This window comes from Phaeoacremonium minimum, assembly GCF_000392275.1.
Source record: "Phaeoacremonium minimum UCRPA7 unplaced genomic scaffold PA7_03_scaffold_442, whole genome shotgun sequence".
NCBI classification, from domain to species: domain Eukaryota; kingdom Fungi; phylum Ascomycota; class Sordariomycetes; order Togniniales; family Togniniaceae; genus Phaeoacremonium; species Phaeoacremonium minimum.
Genome location: NW_006921344.1, coordinates 139,880 through 159,822, shown reverse-complemented (window position 1 = coordinate 159,822; position 19,943 = coordinate 139,880). Strand labels below are relative to the sequence as shown.

Here is a 19,943-nt window from a genome sequence, read left to right as displayed (position 1 = left end):
TTACCACCACAATTACAACAGCTTCAGGGGGTGGGAGTGGTAGAACTAATAGAACAGGATGAGCGACCGACATTCATCGTTGATTTGGCAAACCCGGCCAACTTCAACCCCGGACCACTCCATTTGTTGTTCTGCAATGCGTCATTACGCGCATCAGAGCGATTCCATGGTTTGCTGTCGGTTGATACAGAGGACCCCGATTTTTCCAGGTTCAAGGCCTGGGTACTCAGTTTCGTCAAAGGCAATGAGTCTATGGATGTCTGTCTGCCTTCGTTCTCATACGGCGGCGTCAGTTGGACATGTTTAACGATAAGGAAGCGTTACCGCTTTGTGAGCGGGAACACTGCGGCCGTTTCCATGACTCCAACGTCTCCGAGTCCCATGGCGACTGCCTCGTCTGTCCTTGATGAGCGTGCAGCTAGGCCAACATCCTCACGAGGACCGTATAGCCCCCGAGAGCGCGAGCGCTCACACAGCGATGTAGACTATTTCGGCGATGTCGAGCGAAGCTCCAGTCGCCGAGCACATTCCGAACCGAGGGACCTCAGCGAGATTCGGCCGGATGAAGACCTCATTCCGGACGACGATGACGATGACGACGATATTTCGATGGATCTTGAAAGGACGTCATTCGACTGGACGAGAATCCCGATAAGTTCGGACCTTCCATCCCACATACAGTTTGCCCGATCCATAGACTGGGCATCAACACCGTTAGGGCCGATCGAACAATGGCCAGCGGACCTCCGTACCATGTCAAATATGATCATGGGCAGTCCTCACGCTGCGGCCATATATTGGGGTCCTGAGTATATTGCCATCTACAACGAAGCTTACATCATGCTTGCCGGACAAAAGCATCCGGGCTTCATGGGCTTAAGCTACACAGTTGCGTGGGCAGAGATCTGGGATGACATTAAGCCGGTTTTCGATAATGCTTGGAACTCAGGCCAGGCTACAATGAAGCATGACGATAAGCTTTTCATTATCCGAAATGGATTTCTAGAAGAGACCTTCTTCAATTGGTCCATTGTCCCGTTAGTTGGTGGTGATGGAAATGTTGTGGCCATCTACAATCCTGCGTTCGAAAACACGAAACGAAAAGTTAACGAGAGACGAATGTTCACGCTCCGCGAAGTTGGCGAAAAGACAGCAATGGCGCGAGACGTAAAGAGCTTCTGGGGGCAGGTAAAGAAAGGGCTAGAGTACAATGAGTTTGACATCCCCTTCGCTCTTGTCTATTCTGTTGGCGAGGAGTCAGACAGTGAAGTGTCATCGATGCACTCTGGAAGTCTGTCCAATCCTCCTCAGATCGTGTTGGAGGGCTCTATAGGTGTACCGCCCAATCACCATGCCGCGGTGCCCCTTCTGGATTTACGAACTAGCAATGAAGGATTTGCAACCTATATGAGAGACTCGATGGCTCAGACGGCCACACCCATTGTGTTAAGCAAAGAAAAGGGCACTTTACCTGCAGCTTTGGTCGAAGGTCTCGAATGGCGAGGATATGGCGACCCTTGTCGTACAGTTGTTGTTTTCCCGGTCCACCCTACTACTGCAGGAGAAAGTGTCGTGGGCTTCATTGTCATGGGAACAAATCCTCGACGCCCATACAACGATGATTACAAATTATTTATACACCTATTATCACGCCAGCTTGCCACCTCGATGGCTTCCGTTGTTCTGTTCGAGGAAGAGATCAAGAGGGGCCAACGAGCTGCCAAACTGGCTGCATTAGATCGTCAGGAGCTTTCTATGCAGCTCCGCTTGCGGACACAAGAAGCCGTAGAGAGCGAGTACAAGTTTACACGGATGGCTGAGTTCGTTCCGGTTGGAATGTTTATTGCCAACCACGAAGGCTTGATCAACTTCTGCAACGACTCGTGGTGGGAGCTCTCCCGCCATCCTAGATCAGCGGATAGCGTCGATGCTTGGATGCAAAGCATTCGAGACGAAGACAGGCCAGGAGTCGAAGCCGCCTGGACAAAATTGATCACCGAGCGAATAGCTGTAACGCACGAGTTCAGGTTCAAATGCTCTCGGGAAGCCGACGGGCACGCCATTGATACCTGGGTCCTCATGAGTGCCTATCCTGAAAGGGACGCAGATGGCGGTCTGAAAAGCATTTTCGGATGTTTGACCGACATTTCACAACAAAAATGGGCAGAAGTCTTCCAGAAACAACGGCGGGAGGAGGCTGTTGAACTCAAACGCCAGCAAGAGAACTTCATTGATATCACTAGTCATGAGATGCGCAATCCCCTCAGTGCCATTTTGCAGTGCGCTGATGAGATCATCAATGGTGTCACCAATTATCGAACAGAGGATCCTTCATCCTATGTTCCGGGTAATCTGAATGTTCTACTGGACAGTGCTCTCGAGGCTGCAAATACAATCTCACTGTGTGCTAGTCATCAGAAGAGGATTGTCGATGATATTCTCACGCTCTCAAAGCTAGACTCTCAGCTTCTGTATGTTACCCCTGTCGATGTACAGCCTGTAGCGGTGATAGAGACAGTTCTGAAAATGTTTGAATCGGAGTTGAACAGCAACAGCATTCGAGGAGAGTTTAGGATTGATCCATCTTTCCAAGAGCTGAATATCAACTGGGCCAAGCTTGACCCGTCACGCCTGCGGCAGGTCCTCATCAACCTAATGACCAACGCTATAAAATTTACTCAGAGTCGGGAAAATCGGTCCATTGTTATTACTCTAGGCGCCTCACGGAGAATATCTGAAGCTTCAGTAGCTGGCCTTTCGTACTTTCCAACGCGTCAGGATTCTGAAGACATAACAAATAAGCCTGAATGGGGCCAAGGAGAGAAGATCAATCTCCATGTTGCTGTCACTGACACGGGTCCCGGCCTTGATGAGAACGAGAGGGTAATCCTTTTCCAACGATTCTCGCAAGCTTCTCCTCGTACGCATGTCCAGTACGGAGGCTCAGGTCTTGGTCTGTTCATATCCCGTATCCTTACGGAGCTTCAGGGTGGGCAAATCGGCGTTCAATCTGAAAAAGGCGTCGGCAGTACATTCGCCTTCTATATCAAGAGCCGGAAAGTCGAGCTACCGCAACTATCTCCTACCACTATAGTACCACCGCCAGTGAGTCCTTACAAGATAACGGCAACACAGACTCTCCAGTACACAACTAGCAGGTCAGGCAGCGATGCAGCGTCGCCGCAACTGTCACAGCGTAAAAACAGCCAAAATGTCTCGCCTATATCGGCCCGTGATCCCCATGCTCCGCCACCCCTGGACGTGCTCATTGTTGAGGACAACATTGTCAACCAGACCGTACTACAGCGGCAGCTACGCAAATCAGGAAACAATACGTATGTAGCGAACCACGGTGGCGAGGCACTTGAGGCAATTCGTCGATCGCGATTCTGGAGTTCACCAACGGCTCTGACTCGCTCTCGCCGCTCTCATAGCCCTGGTAGCTCCAAGGCATCAGCATCTGACTCTGGGTCCGGAGAGAGCGAGAGCGAGAAGAACACCGAGAACATCAATATCTCTGTGATCCTCATGGATCTGGAGATGCCCGTCATGGACGGCATGACGTGTGCTCGCAAGATTCGACAACTCGAGAGAGCCGGCACCATTAATCGTCACATCCCTATCATTGCTGTAACGGCATACGCTCGGCCTGAGCAAATTGAGAACGCAAAGGCCGCCGGTGTTGTAAGTGGATTGATGCTTCCAAGTATTGGCTCTGAAATTTTTTGCTAACCGACTACGCCTTATAGGACGATGTCATCTCGAAACCGTTCCGTATTCCGGAGTTGATACCGAAGATTGAGGAGCTCGTAGCGAAATACCAAACCCACACTATCTCGCCGTGAGGATGCCACATACCTATCTATACAAATCGATTCTCGAAATTTCCTTCATAGAGACAATCATGAATACCGGTAGCTGAGACGCGAGTCTTAGTCTTCGAGGCAACTCAGCTGCTGGTCTACACACTACACACCTCGCATCTTCATTCTCTAATTTTATGATCCGCTGGCGCGGCGTTTGGGCAAGGCGTTTATCAAGACAGAAAGACGGGAAAGGGAAAAAAGAAAGAAGCGTCGAGATTTCCCTCTGGTTTGCATTCCATGGAGGCCGCATTGTTTCGACTGCTGCTCCTCCACCCACGGACACTGGCGGCTTGCGCTTGGGACATGCCCTATTTATTTTCGGGGGCAGATGACTCTTCCATATTAGTGTTAATAGTATCTTACCAGCACAGGTTTCCCTCCATATCATCTGGCTGGGCTTGCCCCCGGCCAATTCTGGACACGGGAGAGGGTATTCGGCTGGGAAAGGGCCAGGTCCAGGGATAGGCATAGGGTAGAGAAAGGGTGGCCTTGGGGCTTGGATATAGGTACACCGCAATAGCGGTGGTGCCCGGGTAATCGCCGCGATGGCAGTTATGCGGCTACTACTTTCTTTTTTTAATCCCGAATCAAAGCAAGCAAGCAAGCAAGCATTGTAAGGAGGGCAAGGCAAACTCTAGAGGCAGAGGATTGTCGGCCTCCGGGCAGAATGAGCGAATGAATGAATAGAACTATCAGTCACCATGCACACCCTCGAGTACCAATATGAACTTGAGAGAATTATAGGTGAAGGTCAACCCCAGAAATGCCAACTCAGCCGTTTGTGTTGTTAAGTTTCTATACTTGTATTACAATGCCTGTAGCCATGAGCGATAACCAAGGAAGCTCAGAGTAGGTTCCTTGAAATGCAAGCTAGTAAGACAAGCCTACGAGGTGGCGCGGTGAGGTCATGAGGCTCTGTGAGACGAGGTTGTCTAGCAGCACGTGACAACCGTCATTCACTATCAACGCACATTTATCTCAGATATGGGCACGTAATTATGATCACTGGAGAAATCGGAGGGACAAATTATGTAGCGGAAGCTCAAACACGCAAGAGGTTATTATTAGCTATTACTAAGGGAACGAATGCACCGGTCTTCCTCCCGGATCCAGCCCTATGTGACCAGCTAGGAGAAAAGACCGGGCAATTCAACCCAATCGACACCATCCTTCTCCCTTCCACTGACTCAACCAACAACTTTTTTTTTGTATGATTTTTATCAGGCTATTTTCTTTCCATCGCCGAACGACTGTTTTGGGTATACTGGGTATCAAAGACATGATAAGCTGCAAAGCAGATGGATATTTTGCGAGTACTAGAGAAAAAAAGAAAACAAAACACAATGATAGGACGGGGATAAAATTGCGGAAGAGCCCGGTATCTCGCTCAAGAGAAACCAAAGGGACAAATCCGTACGGCAGGGTATCTCGACATGCAAATCCGATCCCATAAACCCAAGGAGTGGTATCTTTGTTGAGTGCGCTCAAGCGTCGTCATCGACTTCCTCTATGCTTTCATGATAATTTCATTGTTTGATGTGTATAGTGTATTCGCTTGCCGACTTATTTAAGCAGCAGCGGTAACGGCAGGAGTGCTCTGCAGAGGGGTGTCGGCAGGCTTGCTCTCCTCCTCAATGGGGGCGGCAGCGGGAGCAGCAGGGACCTCAGGCTCCTCCTTCTTGGCCTCGGGCTCCTCGGTGGCCTCAGCGGGCTTCTCCTCAGTCTTCTCAGCGGGCTTCTCGGTCTTGGCCTTGCCCTTGATGGTAGCACGGAACTTGCTGAAGGGCGAAGGAGACTTGGGCTTGGGCTCGCTGGCCTCACCCTCCTCAGCCGGAGCAGCGGCGGCCTTCTTGCCAAAGATGGCAGGCAGAGATGACTTCCTCTTGTCAGACTTGACCTCCTTCTTGGTCTCGCCGTTGGTGGCGGGTGGGACCTCGACGGTCTCGGTCGGAACAGTGGCGGGGCTGGACACTTCGGCGCTCAGGTCACCCGCGGGCTCGGGAGCCGGAATAACGGGAGCGGTCTCAGCAACGGGCTCCTCAGCCTCCTTAGCCTTGGGGGCAGGCTCCTCGTGCTTCTTCTTGCCGAAAGACAGGTTGCCGAAGATGCTGTTGCGCTTGGAGGGCGCAGGCTTCTCAACCGGCTTGGCCTCCTCAACCTTGGGTGCCTCCTCGGTAGCAGGGGCGGCGGCCTCAGCCTCGACAGGGGCAGCTGGGACCTCAGGCTCCTTAGGAGTCTCCTCAGCAGCAGGGGCAGCATCAACAGAAGCTTCACCCTCGGCGGGGGTCTCGGCAACGGGGGCCTCGGCTTCCTTCTTCTCTTCCTTCTTCTCCTCCTTCTTGCCCAGGAGGTTGCCGAAGATGGAACCTCGCTTGCGGCTTGCAGAGCGGCGCTTGGGCTCCTCCTCCTTCTTTGGCTCCTCCTTAGCAGCCTCAACAGGGGCCTCAGGCTCCTTGGGCGTCTCCTCAACAGGGGCAACGGCAGCAGCCTCGGTGGCGGGGGGAGGCGCCGGAGCCTCCTCACTCTTCTTGGGGGCAGGAGGAGCAGGCTTGAAAGATGCCAGGGTGGTCTTGTAGGTCTCAGACTCAGTCACAGTGGTGGCAAGCTCCTTGGCCTCGGTGATCTTGGTCTTCAGCTGAGCAACCCAGTTGTCACGCTCGGCGGCGGTGGGAGCCTTGAACGTGTGCTTGTGGCCCTTGGCGGTGAAGTGGAACTTGTTGGAGCCCTCAGAGACGGGCTCAGCAGCCTCAGCAAGAGGGATAGCACCATGGGGGGCAGACTTGTCGGCAGACTTCTCGCTGAAGAACAGGAGACCCTGGCCAGTCTGGGAAGCCCAGGCAGCAAGAGCGTGGTCCTTCAGGAGGGCGGGGACGGACTTGGGGTCGATGGCATCAGCACCGAACCAGAAGTACTTCTTGGAGTAGATGAAGTTCCTTCGATCCCATTAGCATTCATTGTCCAGATTTCCTTGTAATTGAATTGTAGCTCACTTGGGAAAGTTGGATCCCTTGTGCTCAAGGTGGCCATCCTCGACAGGAGTGGGCTCCTCCTTCTTGGCCTCCTCAGCAGGGGCAGCCTCGGTAGCAGCGGCAGGCTCGTCAGCGGTGGTGGCGGCAGCCTCTGTATGAGCTGTGAGCATGTATGCAAATATCATGACGAATATATTGTAGTCACGTACCAGTGGCGGGAGCAGTGCTCTCCTCCTTGGGGGGCTCCTCGACGGGGGCAGCGACGGTAGCAACGGTAGGATCAGCTATAGCAGGTGACGGTCAGCTGAGATCTAGACGTGTCGGTTCTCTGTTCGTAGCCAGGGACCACATACCAACAGGCTCCTCCTTGGGGACCTCGACGGGCTTCTGTTCCTCGGCCATTGTGAATGATGTGTTTGGTTGAAAGAAAAAGGGTATTGGGTATCACAAAAAAGTCAAGCGAGAAAAAACAGAGAAATATAAGATGAAGCGGATAGACAAGAAGGTCTGTATAGCTTTGGATATTACTTCTTTCTTTGGGGGAGGTAGGTCACGAGATGCCCTGGTGAGGTTTTGTTCGGGGAGAACACAGAAAGGTTCCCGGTGGATGGAAGCTGGTAGAAATATATGGGAAGGAGGGAGGGAGGGAAAGAAAGGAGACGGGGCAATGGGCTGTTGGGGGCTACTTATTTGTTTCGCACGGGCAAGGTACGGTAGGTACGGTAGGCACGGTAGTGAGGTAGGGAACGGTACAAATGAGCAAGTACCTCGATACTGTACCTTACGGTGCCAGTACCGGTTGAATAAATAAATCATGAATGAGAGCGAGCGTGAGAAGAGAGTGGTGGTCGGTGTACCGTACATAGGTACCCCCTAGGACCGTCACACTCACCGTATGCAGGACTGACGGACTGACAGGGTATGGGCCGTATGGCAGAGCAAAGCAGAGCGACCGCTGGGGCAACCTGAAGCTTGGGATGGGCATGAGTGGATGAGGTGGGTGTGGTAAGTAGGTCGTAACGGTGGTGCTGGTGGATGGATGGGCCTTCACGGGGATGCGCTTCATGGGTCGGGGTCAGGGTCATAACCATGCTTGCCGTTCATGTTCCATGCAGCGAACCTACTGCGCAGTCAAGTACTTGACCTGACGGTCCTGGCCTCCTTGCATATGCCTCAGATACTTGCATCTCAATACGGAGCAATACCGGAGATGAATGAACGTCTATCATTTCTCCCCTCTGCTAGTAAACGGAGGGAAACCTCGATTTTAGCTTCAGGTGCTTTCTTTGTTTTCCATCCATCCTGCGCTCGGTAGCGCCTTCCCCAACTGACAGGAAAGTACATTCACAAGCTTTCACCATTAGATACCTATAGAGCAGAGAGAGCATCTAGCCGCGAGCAATGTCTCGCCTCCTACTTCGTGATCTCTGGTCTAATGATGACCTGTGTCTGCCTGCCTACCCACTCACCACCAGCAGCTTTTCACGCCGTGTCTCGGAACAGCCTGACCAGGCGTGCTGGCTGGCTTGCCATGCGAAACGGTCGAAATGACATAGGAAAAAAAGCTGGGTCCGCCTAGGAGCTTGGATTGCTGTTGCTGGGGTTATTGGCCTACTGCATAGTGGGTGGTGCTGGTCTGTGCTTGGATCAAGCGAATCGACGAAATTACACGACGTCCTGGCAAGGCAGGGATGCGCCCTGCAGCTGCCGGGGTCCTATTTGCTAATATGAGCTCCCCATGGCCAATGCTTTTCCTGTGCGCTAACAAAACGGATGCAGCATGCTCAGAGCTCAGAGCTTCGGGATCCCAGCTGCCACCTGCACATGCACCTCAAGATCATAAGTTTGGGCCTCTTCGTGTTGCTCTCCATCTTTGCCTGCGCTCTTTGTGCTGACTCTGATCAAGGACTTGCGATGCAATCAAATATCCAGAGAAGACGACAGCACGAGTTTACCTGCGCAATGGGCTTATCGGAGGATAGCTTCTAAAATAGAAATAGATGCGCGGCGCGCATATCATTCCATTCCACCCTGCAAAAGCCATGCCATGCCATGCCATGCCAGACAAAACCATGCGTGGGGCGCATTCTGATGCAAAGAGAAACTCGGCATGTCAAAAAAAGTCCACTCTCTCCTGCAACGTCAATCAAGGCCGAGTCGGAAGAAACGGGCTAAGAGGGGATACCTCAATGCAAAGTACCGGCATGCTGCTAAAAGTGAAGTCCTGCAGCAGACTCCTAGCTGCATCCGCCGCAGGTTTTTTTAATTCCTTTTCTTACACTACTGACCTCACCCAGAGACAACGGCACTACTAACGCAGCCTTGGGATGCACCAGAGGTCAGAGATTCGCACAATCGGGAAAAGCATCGCAAGAATCGTGACGGAGTTGTATGCCGCCTTGGGCGGAAGTCGCTGAGCCTGCAAGACAACGACGGGACCCTGTATCGTATCATGGCCGTCTCTACCGTACCCATACAGCGTCTACTAGCTAGCCAGTCTTTCAGTCTATCTACCTCATCCAGTCTTTAATCCTCCTCGTGGCCCACACACCTCTCGCGCGCTGCCTATCTCGAAAATTGGCTTGTGGTGGTTTTGGGCGGACGGGCTAACGTAGAAATGCGCCAGCTGCAGCTTTGTAGGCGCCATGTGACTTTGATCGAGTGTGCTAATTTATTGTGGATTTTGCGTGTCGATCCGGTCATCTTCTCATCAAACCGCATCAAATCATGAACGGGCGGCATCGCATCAGTCAGACCATCACCACCGGCTAGCTGAGGGGGGTGCAAGGTCCCTCTCACCTACCTGACCGCCTCCTACTGTACGGTACTTCCTCTCACACTTCTCTACTGATGAATAACGGTGAGCCTGGTCTGTGACTACCGTATTCGGGGTTCAATTTAACCAAGGTATCAGGGACTGAACAGGGAACAAGAGGCGACATTGGACGATGACAAGGCACGGCCACTACAAACGGCGGCCGTTGCATCGTTCAGGAGTCATGATCTCCTTCCAGGTTCCTCCTCCAGTTGTCCTGTCGCGCCCAATACCCACCGGCCACCGTATTCGCCCCTATTATTATTTACGTTTGCCCTTCCCATCATGCAAAAAAAAACTGGCCCATTCCATTTCGCGACAGCAACCTCGAGCAGAAATTGGTTCCGCGCTGAGAGGCAATCAATCAGAGGCCCACTCAGGCTGTTCTGCTAACCCCATCAGGCTGGGCCAGGGTCAGGGTCCGATCCCTAGGACCTTGACATTTTGTTAGACCTGTTAGATTACGGACGCTACCCGCCTCCACCTCTGCGTCCGGCTCGTACGCTATTGTGACGACCACCGTGTGCGCCTGGCTGGTTGCGTTTACATTGGTAGGTGGGCTGCATAATAAACGGATCGTGAGAAGGCTCTGAGAGCAGCATTCAATCAATGCGCTGCCAGCAGTACAGACATGTCTGTGATGAGGGAGGAGGATCGGTTCTGCAACTCCTCAGGGGCTCTGGCTGTTGAAGACCCAATAGAGGGCCACAATCTTTGTTGAGCTATCAGCGCTTGCGCCTAGAACAGGAGGAATGAATTCCAGGTTATCGTTCTAGGCCATCAATCTCCTACAACGGCGTTTCTCAAAGGCATGCAAGCAAGACGGCCACCTGCACGGACGGTCACAAGCCGGTTGGTTTGTGCTCCGTCCCAGCCCTAGTTATAGATGGATGCAGCAAGGCTTAACAGTGCTCGTGTGCCCGAGTCAGTCAGCGTCAAAGCCTCGCGCCCTCTACTACTTTAACCACTACAAGGTCGTCAAACCCCTTCAGACCATTGGAAACTATATGCAAGGCCGACTCCAGAGGCTACATCTAGCACATTCAGTCGAGGCGCTGTACCTGACGAACACGGCCAGATGCGTTGTGCCTGGAAAACGCCTCCCGAGAAACGCCCTATGCTGCCATGACACGGAGACTGACATATTCTTTTGCTGCACTTCTTTTCTTCTTCCGAATGCAAGCCGAACATGATGCTTCTTACCGTGTATCAGGAAATGCAGCCACCAAAACTCACGGAGCCCATTTGTACTCGTGCTGCATAGAAGCAATATGTTCGCCCCTTTGAGGTCGTATTCTCGCCGTCATGAAAGGCTTTCCCTTCACCAAACCTCGAGAGCGCTTAGGGCACTCTGCCGAAACAGGGTAGCTCTAATACGTCCCTACTTTTCGCCATCTGCAACCCCCCTTGCTCCACTGCCGTATTAGCGAACCGTGAATCAGGCCATGGGAACGCCTGGTTGTCTATTTGCATCGGCAACATTCATCTTCAAGATCTGCCTTTTTAGCCAGAGCTGTAGGTTTGGATCTTGTTACTTGGTCTCTTCCCTGTAAACGACACAGCCTTCTTCGCCCGTCCTTAGCAGGACTTGGCCTCTTCTCTTTGTCCCTTGGAGTCCGATGACGCCGATGACGCCTGAAAGCACGAACAAGCGATTCTCGCCAGCTGCGCACCTCGTGAGCTGCCCTGCACTGCTAACGTCCGTCCCGAACAGGCCCCTCGAGCCGCCGGGAGCTTCCACAGCGGCGTGATTGGCAGAACGACACCGTCACAACCGTCGAAACCGTCAGACCCGACAGGCTACATGCTCGCTGCGATTTGTCTAGATCCTGCTTTTCTCGTGGGAGGGAGGTACAAGCGACCGAGTACTGTACAGCGCATACAAGTACCAGCGCATCTGTCAAAGGTAGACAACCTACTTCCTTACACAACGCCGCCCAGCACACCTCTACGACTTGGTAGGTAGAGCTCTCCACACACGCATGGCACCTCGTGCGCAGCCCGATGCGATCAGATGCGCGCATGATTCCCTGGTGGGCAGCAGCAAAGCGAGCTAGCTACGTATGAGGTACCCTATTGTGGTGAGACTGGCTGTTTGGAATGCCGCCTCTAGCCTTGGCTCCCTGTGTCATCCTTGGTCGGTTTGACAACTACTAAGAAGGCGTGGCCCACGTCCACCCCACTCACCACTCAGCCTTTCCAGACGATGGCTGTCGACTCCGTCAAGCGCGCCGACATGGCCGCCGTGATTGGCATACTCGCTGAAATTTGACCGTTCCTTTCCCATAATCTCTGAGCAAGTCAGCCGTTACCGTCTCCGTCCCAAGCACTTGCTTTGCAAAACATAAATTTGCCTATATTCAGAAGCGCGGTTTCAATAGGAGCTGGCCGGGCAATCATACGTAGATCATCGGAGACTTAAACGCGGTAGTGTTTGCGGTGCCTGCTTCTTCGATGAAATCCCCATCCCAAGCCCAGGTAAGCATCAGCAAGATAAAGGAAGCATTATATACCCTCTCTCACAGCCCCATTCACCCCTCTATGCCGTGTCGTTCTAGACAATGCAATAGCATCGGGAGTTATGGTTCTTACGGATCTTGTGCGAGCAGCTGTTGCCTTCCCGCTCCCTCCTCGACTTGTACGTGCGCCGGCTTAGATAGATGTCCGCGATATTCCTTGGTGATCTCCGCTGAGTGAGTCCCTACCTCCCCATCTTGAAATGACATCCGTGCTCTGAAACGATCTCTCGTACTTCACCATATAGGGCTAGCTGATGAAGAACTTTTTTACTCCTTTCGTTGTCGAGACGCCGTCGTACATGCAAGACTGCGGTGAAACTTTTTTTTCTTCATTCCACCATCCCACCTATTACTTGAGAAGCCCCGAACAAAAAAAGTCCTGTGTGGCGCGCAGACCCACGAACGAACTTACTAAACTAGCACTGTGGCATCATGGGTCTCCCGGCGGGCGGCCTGTGGGCGGCTACCGAATTACATTATCCAAACGTTAGCCTTGGCCATTGGACGGGCCGCCAGAACGGGCTGACGAGCTAATAGATTTGATATCTGGATGGATTGGCCGTCATGCGTCACGGCATCGACCGAGGATGTGAAATGCTCTACAGCTCGTAGATGGAGGCTGAGTTCGAGACTTGTCTGCCCTGACACACAATGTAAATTTGTTGGGCGGCTTACTGGCGATGATCCTCACTTGATCTCAGCAATGCCTTGACATCAGGGGTTCATGGGACGAGGTAGGCAACGCCCTCACTGGGCCGGACCACCCCTTGAGATGCGAACCCCTGGACTGCTTTTGCTGGCTGGCTGCTTCCGCTGCAAGGGTTACTTGCAGACACATCTCTTGCATGGGCTCACTTTAAATACAACAGCTTATTCTCGCCCGGGGCGCATTCCCGCGCATATCGCATTGCAGTCCACTTGTGACCTTTGCCCATCTTTTTCCTATTTGACTTTTCGCCTCCAGATTTCCATGAGCCCCTCCATCCCATCACGAGGGGGGAAAACAGACTCCCGATCTCCCTCCTGCTCCCCCTCCTTTGCCCCTCCCTCCACCGCCCAGCTCCGCCCGTACCCGATACGCGGAGCGGTGTTGGCTGGCGATGGAGATCCAAGGTCGGTGGTGGATTGGTTCGCCTGGGCGGACTCGATAGGAGGATGCTCGCACATTCGCCCAAAAGTCTATTCGTGACCGCTCTTTTCGCAAGGTGCGCCCGTCTGATCCTGCCTGCCGCTTAGAGCAGCCCCTATCTCCATCTGCTGGGCAGGTCAGTCACTTGTTTGCTAGGGAGCTGATGATTTTCCTCAGGTAACGATCATGCAAGCTGTCTCGCTCATCCCCACTCGCACTACATGCATGCAGCAGCAGTAGCAGCAGCAGAAGTGGTCATGTACAGTATTGCATCATCTTGCTCTATCTTCTTTTCTATTGCGCTTGCTCGTATATAGCCAGAACTCACGTCCTGCTGGACAGTGATGCAGATATATTAACCCCCCTACAGGAGCGACGTGGGCCGGCAGGCGCAACGCTTGTTGTTACTTATCAGAGACAGGTTGCTCGGCCGGATGATGTAGCTCTGCAGCGGTGGGACAGCGACTCGATGTCTGTTATATTGAGGGCGTAGCATGGCGCTAGCGGTTAGGGGGGCGACGGAGACATAATACAGACGGCGATATGTGCCATCTGCACTCCAACGGCTCGATCCAGTGTCACCACCACATCCTACGCACTACTTTACAGATGTGCGGGGCAGCCCATCAAGGTAAGCTGTGGGATGTGGTTCCGCCGTTGAGAAAAAAGGAAGTGCAAGCAGACCAGACCTACCCAGCTAGCCAGCCAGGAAAGGCCATGCAGGTGGTGCAATACCGTACCGTACTTCGTATGCACGATCAAGTCATTCGTCGCCGGCCGCTTGCCAATGGGAGCCGATCGCGTTATCTAGACTGGTCCTAGGTAAGGTCGGCAGGTTCGACAAATCACTCCCTGGATGTGTAAGTGGCCCCTCTCGTCGCATGTGCATCCTGCTTTCAGTTTTTTAGACTTTCGCAATACTGCGAGGGAAACCTCGGAAGCAAACCGGTAGGTTAGCTTGTTGAGTGGGATCGTCTTTCCTGTGCAACCGTTCTCGGTCAGCAGCAGATCCTCTTGGTCGTCGAGGCAAGGTAAGGTACTGTACTATACATATGCTTAGGGGCAGCATGTGGCCATGTGAGCACCTGCCGAGCAGAGGGTGGTTATCTCAAGCTCCTTATAGGAAATTCGAGGAGATGGAGACAGACTCCAAGCCGTCTCGCCGCCAGTGCTGGGTATGGAGTTATTAAAGCATCGTTTGCCGCTGCGTCTCCTACATTTTTGAGCTGGAGCACCAAGTAGATCGACTATTCTATCGTCTCACAAAAAGTCTTTACATTTCTCTTGACAACACTCGGGGCCGTTGTGTCTCGGGGTAAGCTCTTTCGGCCGACTTTCGCCCTGTTGCATCTGATTGGAGGATGGTTTAACGGGGTGTCTCAACGTCGACCCAGAATCACGGAGACAGCTTGAGGGTTGAGGATATCGTGTTTCCTTGGAAAATAGAACAAGTAGGTTTCTCTGATCATAGAAGGAAGTTGTCGTATGATTTGTGGTTGTCAATATTGAATTCGACTTTGTTGTCAAGATTGTATGCAAGTCACAACTACTAAGACTACAAGACACTGCACATGTTCTTTGTTTTATCACTGCACTCTTTCCCCTTAGAATCTCGCTTTGAATGATATATGTACAATGGGTGCCTATTTCCGTGTCGTCTGATTTAAATTTGTTGTCGAGCGCCGTGATTTGCCGCACAGTGTTGTGAAGCTGGCTCGAAACTTGCCTCCCACCAACCCGTGACAGCCTTTCAAACCTGCTCTGGAGCTTCATAAACTCATCTTGACACATTTTAGTCTCAATTAGATATTTTTTCAGTTGTGAGAACAGTTGTAGGTAAACAAGACCTCGTCCTGCTGCGTCAAGGTGTGCCTGGTCCAGCCGTTGCGTCTTAGGCATCGACTTACACCTGCCTCCATTTCTTCCTGAACTCTCCTCTCCTCTCGATTCATGAGTCACAGAGTAACTGCAATTGAAAGAGGAGTCACTCTTATTTCGAACAACAGAGATCAGACGCGTTCGTACAAGAGCGAGCCTTCATCTGTTGTCCCCTTTACCACCCTATTTCGCAGAACTACTTAAACCCAACCTTCCGCCTCTCCTCTTTTCTTCTCCTTCTTCCTCCCTACATCCTCACTCATACCTTTCCTCCTTTACCATATTACCCCATTGACCTTGATTCACTCAGCCAATACCTAAGCATAGCCCTCTCTAGCTCGGGAGGTTTCCTCTGAGCCACCCGTGCCCCCTGGATCTGCTCGACAGGTCTTCATTAGTGATCAATTTCTTCCCCAGACCTCCTCCGAGCTTAACACTTACCTCCTTTCCACTGACTTTCGCCTTTATGACGAAATCCACCCCTCAATTCTTTACCTGAGTTGTCTAACTTTACGATTTCAGAAAACTTACCCAATCTCCCCCAAGCATCAGCGTCAAACTACGAATGACCGTTCTACGAACCTAACCTTTCCAGTATCTAACCTTTGCGCCCATTTGTTAGACCAGTTCTCATAGAACGTCAATAATTCTACATCTCCGTCTCAACGGTATTCGTATTACCTGTAAGTTTGATCCCCTTCTGTTTCCTGCATAAAACTACGGTGTCATGTCGTGGTCGCCTTTACTGTACATGCCGGTGAGACTTTTTTAACACCACCAACTGGTTGGTTGCCTACATTACATCTCGGCATTCTATCCTCCCTGCTCTCATTTACCTCAAACCCCTAAAACGTGAACTCCTTCCATATGAGCACCAAGAACTTCACTTGTGCATCGTTGCATGACATTGCCACAGATCTTCATGACACTCACCCCATAATCCTCCTTCTCCGCTCCTTACCCGTCTATCCCAAGAACAACGCTTTACATCAGAAAGTTACTCTTGCTCAGCCTTCGTCTATTCATCCAGTCCTGAGCGCACCCTTCATTCATCTCAGTCCTTTGCGCCTGCAAGTTTTGCTTTTTGCTTAGCATTTCTGGCTGTTGCGTCCCGACTTATACCGTACTTACCAGATTCAGAGCTTTCCTCCATCCCTCCTTCCTCAACTCTTGCACCGTAAACCTTAAATCAACGACCATCCTTACAAAATGGCCAATTCAGGACTGAAAGGTCGCGACGGCGCCAAGACCTCTATCACTCCTCACCCGGGCTTAGAGCTACCGGATGGCTATGTGAAGCCCAAATCTGCTGGGAAACAGAACAAGCGTAGGAAGAAGAAGAAGATTAACACAGGCTCTGTACAGAACCAGCAGGCCACGAACGTGGCTGCCTCGCGTACTACCAACCAGGGCAAAGTGCGTTTAGGGTAATTTTCTTGTAGCACCAAACTATTTGCTGACCGGTTCGTTGTAGAACACCATTTCTGCCCCAACATATCTTCGTCCGATCATGGCACCCATCAAAGCCAACCCGGCTGATAACAAAGCCAAGAACCAGAAAGTCTCGCAGCGAGATGAACTCATCTTCGGAAAGTTGAGTGGCCCTGTCCGTTTCATTGAGGATGACACGAGCGACATTTGTATCTGCGACCCAAGAATCGGTTTCAACAAAGCTCAATACGACCTCGCTCGCGCGAAGAAGTATAAGCCTGAGATGCTGATTGCCATCAAGGAAGATGTCAAGATCCCAGCCAAGCGAGAGAGACCTAACAGCCCTAAGTATTGGCTTCTGCAGGACTTGCCGCAGACGATCTGTGATGAGTTCCCAGATGGGTACGCTCCGAAGACTCATGAGGAAGCTCGGGCCGTTCTCAAGCACTTTCCACATGTCATGTTGACCACCAGAGTGCGTATACCTCCCGCTACCGTGTCGATTTGCACTAACGAGGTAAGGCACCGCTGTCAAGCTGGGGCGCTCAAATTTTCGCCTCCAAGCCCAACATTGATGCCCCGAAGAATACATTCCTTCGCGTCCTCAGACAAGTTGAGCTTGGCATCAAGATTCTGGAGAACCTTGCAAGCAACTACTTCGCCATGGCCAATCTGGCAGCAACTTGTGTTACGGCTTTCCGAATTATCGATGAGAAACTGACAGTAAGCAGCCATGTGATAAATAATAGAAGACATGCTAACGCAAGCAGGATCGCTGGAATATGACCAAGGGAATCTTCAACCTGTGCGAGTATACTCTTGATGATATTGAGCATGAGGAGACCGGCGAGGACGCCTCAGAGATCGCAAAGGGGGTTGCCTCTCGAGGAGTGTCTAAGTTCTTGATCGTCTCACCCACTCATGATACCTTGGATGGTTGTCGAGGATACAAGTATCGTCGTCCACTCGCAGCGAAGACAGAGGTGGTGAACACCATGAAGTTCTGTAAGTAAGATTGTACCATTTGCCCACCAAAACTGATCAGTATGTACATCTAGTCCGCGCACTGAACAATGTCGGAAGTACCATTCAGCATCTGCAGCTGCATCGTATGGGAGTGTTGGACACCGTGCTCGTGAAGGCCATGCTACCGATGTTGCCGAACCTCAAGACTCTCGGAGTGCTTCAGTGCCCACTGATCACCTTTTATCACACGAAGAAGATGCTACTCATCATCAAAGATCATCAAGACAAGCACGGAGCAGTCAAGCTCGACTTTTTCCCTCGCTACCACCATGGCTCCCCCAAAGAAGGCCGCCACGGCTCGTATGGACTGTCTTAGATGGACACCAACAAGCCGATCAAGACCGCTATTGGCGCCCGCTTGATCTTCTCTTACCTGCCACTCGCCCTCGAAGCGGGTCAAGATCACTGGTTCGAGCTCTCCAGCTCGTATTGCCAGTTCCTCGAGAAGTTGCCCTTGCCGGATTACTTTGTTCCACGAGTTCTCAACGTTGTCTTGCGTGGTGACAAGCTCAAGGAATATCTGATCGAGGACACTCCTACCTATATCAAGCACATGTTCAACATGTGCGGTGCAGTGCTTGGAGATGGAGCTTTTCTCACAGGCGATGAGCTGGTTCATGAGACTCAATACCGAGGAGAGAAGTACGCAGTCTGGACTGAGAAGTGGCATTGTCCAACGTGCGACCAAGACATGCCCGCCTTCTTCTTCCGACATGACGGAAGCTGCGATGCTTGCGTTCTTGCCCCGAGGATTGCTGAAGAAATTGACCACTATAAGGTCGAGAAGCGAGACCTGGCTGCGTCTTTGTACGAGGAGTGTGGTGCGAAACTGGGCGATCAGATGGAGGATCTGCGAGACAACTTCCACTTCGGACATATGGGGTTTCTCGTCCCTGCATCTTTAGAGAATTGGACCATTGACTCGGCTGTGCAGCGCGCAGCCCAGATCGACGGTCTGAGGGCATTGACTACCAATGTCTTGCAATATGTCGACCGCGCTGAGATTCACTTGCTGAAGCCTGTGGGGCAGGCTCTGGCCAGGGTGACTCGTGACCGGGACTGGAATGACAATCAGTTTGTCCCAAAGATTGATGATCTCGACCCTCGGAACTTTGAGGACAGATACCTGAAGGCGGAAGACTGGGACGAGATGCGTCGAATTCGAGCGAGAAAGCTGGAGAAAGCCAAGGCTTACTGCGTGCTTCATGGACTTCCCACGGATGATGAGGCGCTGCGAAAGACCATCCGTAACGTACTTGCCAATGACTGGCTGAAGAATAAGTGGACGCTCGATGGCCCTCTTCCGGACGACTTCTTTTAAATCAAATCTGTCGCCAAACCAACTGATGCCTCTTGAACACCGGTCACATCTACATGGAACAACGACTTACAGCAATGAAACTACGGACTTGCCTTGGATGGGCCTTGGACTTGGAAGATGATGTTTCTGGATCGATGCGTCGACTGTTCTATACCCCTGCTGCGTTTCCTTTTCGTTACCAATCGGCCCCTTTTTCATTCACAGACATCTGCTATTCCCCCTTTCCTTTGTCTGAAACCGGGCCCGGCTCGAGACTGGAAGTCCTACGAACACAATTGCCTGTCATCAAGAAAACAAAAAAAGAACAAAAAAAAAACCCCCCCGTACGGATTTCCTATTTCACATCAGGTCAACATGAATGCACAAGAGAATGGCGCGGGAGCCAGCCCATGATGCCGTTCAAACGACGGCCCTTCTCCCTAAGAGGATATATTTTTAGAAGCTCAGATTGCAGGAACATTCAGGTCATCACACACGCGTGTGCGCTCCTCTCGTCTACCTCGGAGAACTGCCCGTTCACAGTCACTCAGACCAGGTAGATAACTGTACATGTAGAAAGCTCTGTAAATATATTTGACCTTGCTGCTGCCAGCCTTCATTCGTCCTATCGTGATAAGTATAAGACAAGAGTAAAGACATAAAGTCCATTCAACCAGGGGTCTCCAATGGTCCAGGACCAGAACCTAAACCCAAATCAATCGAAACGCCTGCCTGAACCCCGTAAATGCATCTGTTACGCTGCCGTTTCTTACTGCCGTCGCTGCTGTGATAATTTACTCGTACTGGGAAAAGCCTCCCTTACATGGACCTGCCATCTAAAAGGCACCGTGACCGATAGCGCTACGACTTCTAAGCGTATCGCGATAGTCGTAGCAGTGGCCAGTGGGATTGTTCTCTCGAAGGCCGTCCATATCACTGATACCATCAAGCGTCATTGTCAACCACCCAGCGATCACCCCAAGCATGCACGACCAGCCTCTCCTGTTGGC

At 51.9% G+C, this 19,943-nt stretch overlaps 3 protein-coding genes across 3 annotated transcripts; 2 read left to right on the top strand and 1 right to left on the bottom strand.

Moving 5' to 3' along the window:
• Positions 1-1,668: 1,668 nt before the first annotated feature.
• UCRPA7_5909 (putative histidine kinase hhk13p protein) lies at positions 1,669-3,845 on the top strand (the record flags this gene model as incomplete). Its single annotated transcript, XM_007918453.1, has 4 exons — positions 1,669-2,745; positions 2,803-3,335; positions 3,435-3,684; positions 3,750-3,845. The coding sequence occupies 4 exons, from the start codon at positions 1,669-1,671 to the stop codon at positions 3,843-3,845; spliced, it is 1,956 nt and encodes a 651-aa protein (XP_007916644.1).
• A 1,588-nt stretch (positions 3,846-5,433) lies between these two features.
• UCRPA7_5908 (putative immunogenic protein) lies at positions 5,434-7,237 on the bottom strand (the record flags this gene model as incomplete). Its single annotated transcript, XM_007918452.1, has 4 exons — positions 5,434-6,799; positions 6,857-6,986; positions 7,045-7,119; positions 7,189-7,237. The coding sequence occupies 4 exons, from the start codon at positions 7,235-7,237 to the stop codon at positions 5,434-5,436; spliced, it is 1,620 nt and encodes a 539-aa protein (XP_007916643.1).
• A 9,148-nt stretch (positions 7,238-16,385) lies between these two features.
• Positions 16,386-18,954, top strand: UCRPA7_5907 (hypothetical protein; the record flags this gene model as incomplete). Its single annotated transcript, XM_007918451.1, has 6 exons — positions 16,386-16,592; positions 16,651-17,124; positions 17,172-17,330; positions 17,378-17,612; positions 17,666-17,871; positions 17,950-18,954. The coding sequence occupies 6 exons, from the start codon at positions 16,386-16,388 to the stop codon at positions 18,952-18,954; spliced, it is 2,286 nt and encodes a 761-aa protein (XP_007916642.1).
• Positions 18,955-19,943: the final 989 nt, after the last annotated feature.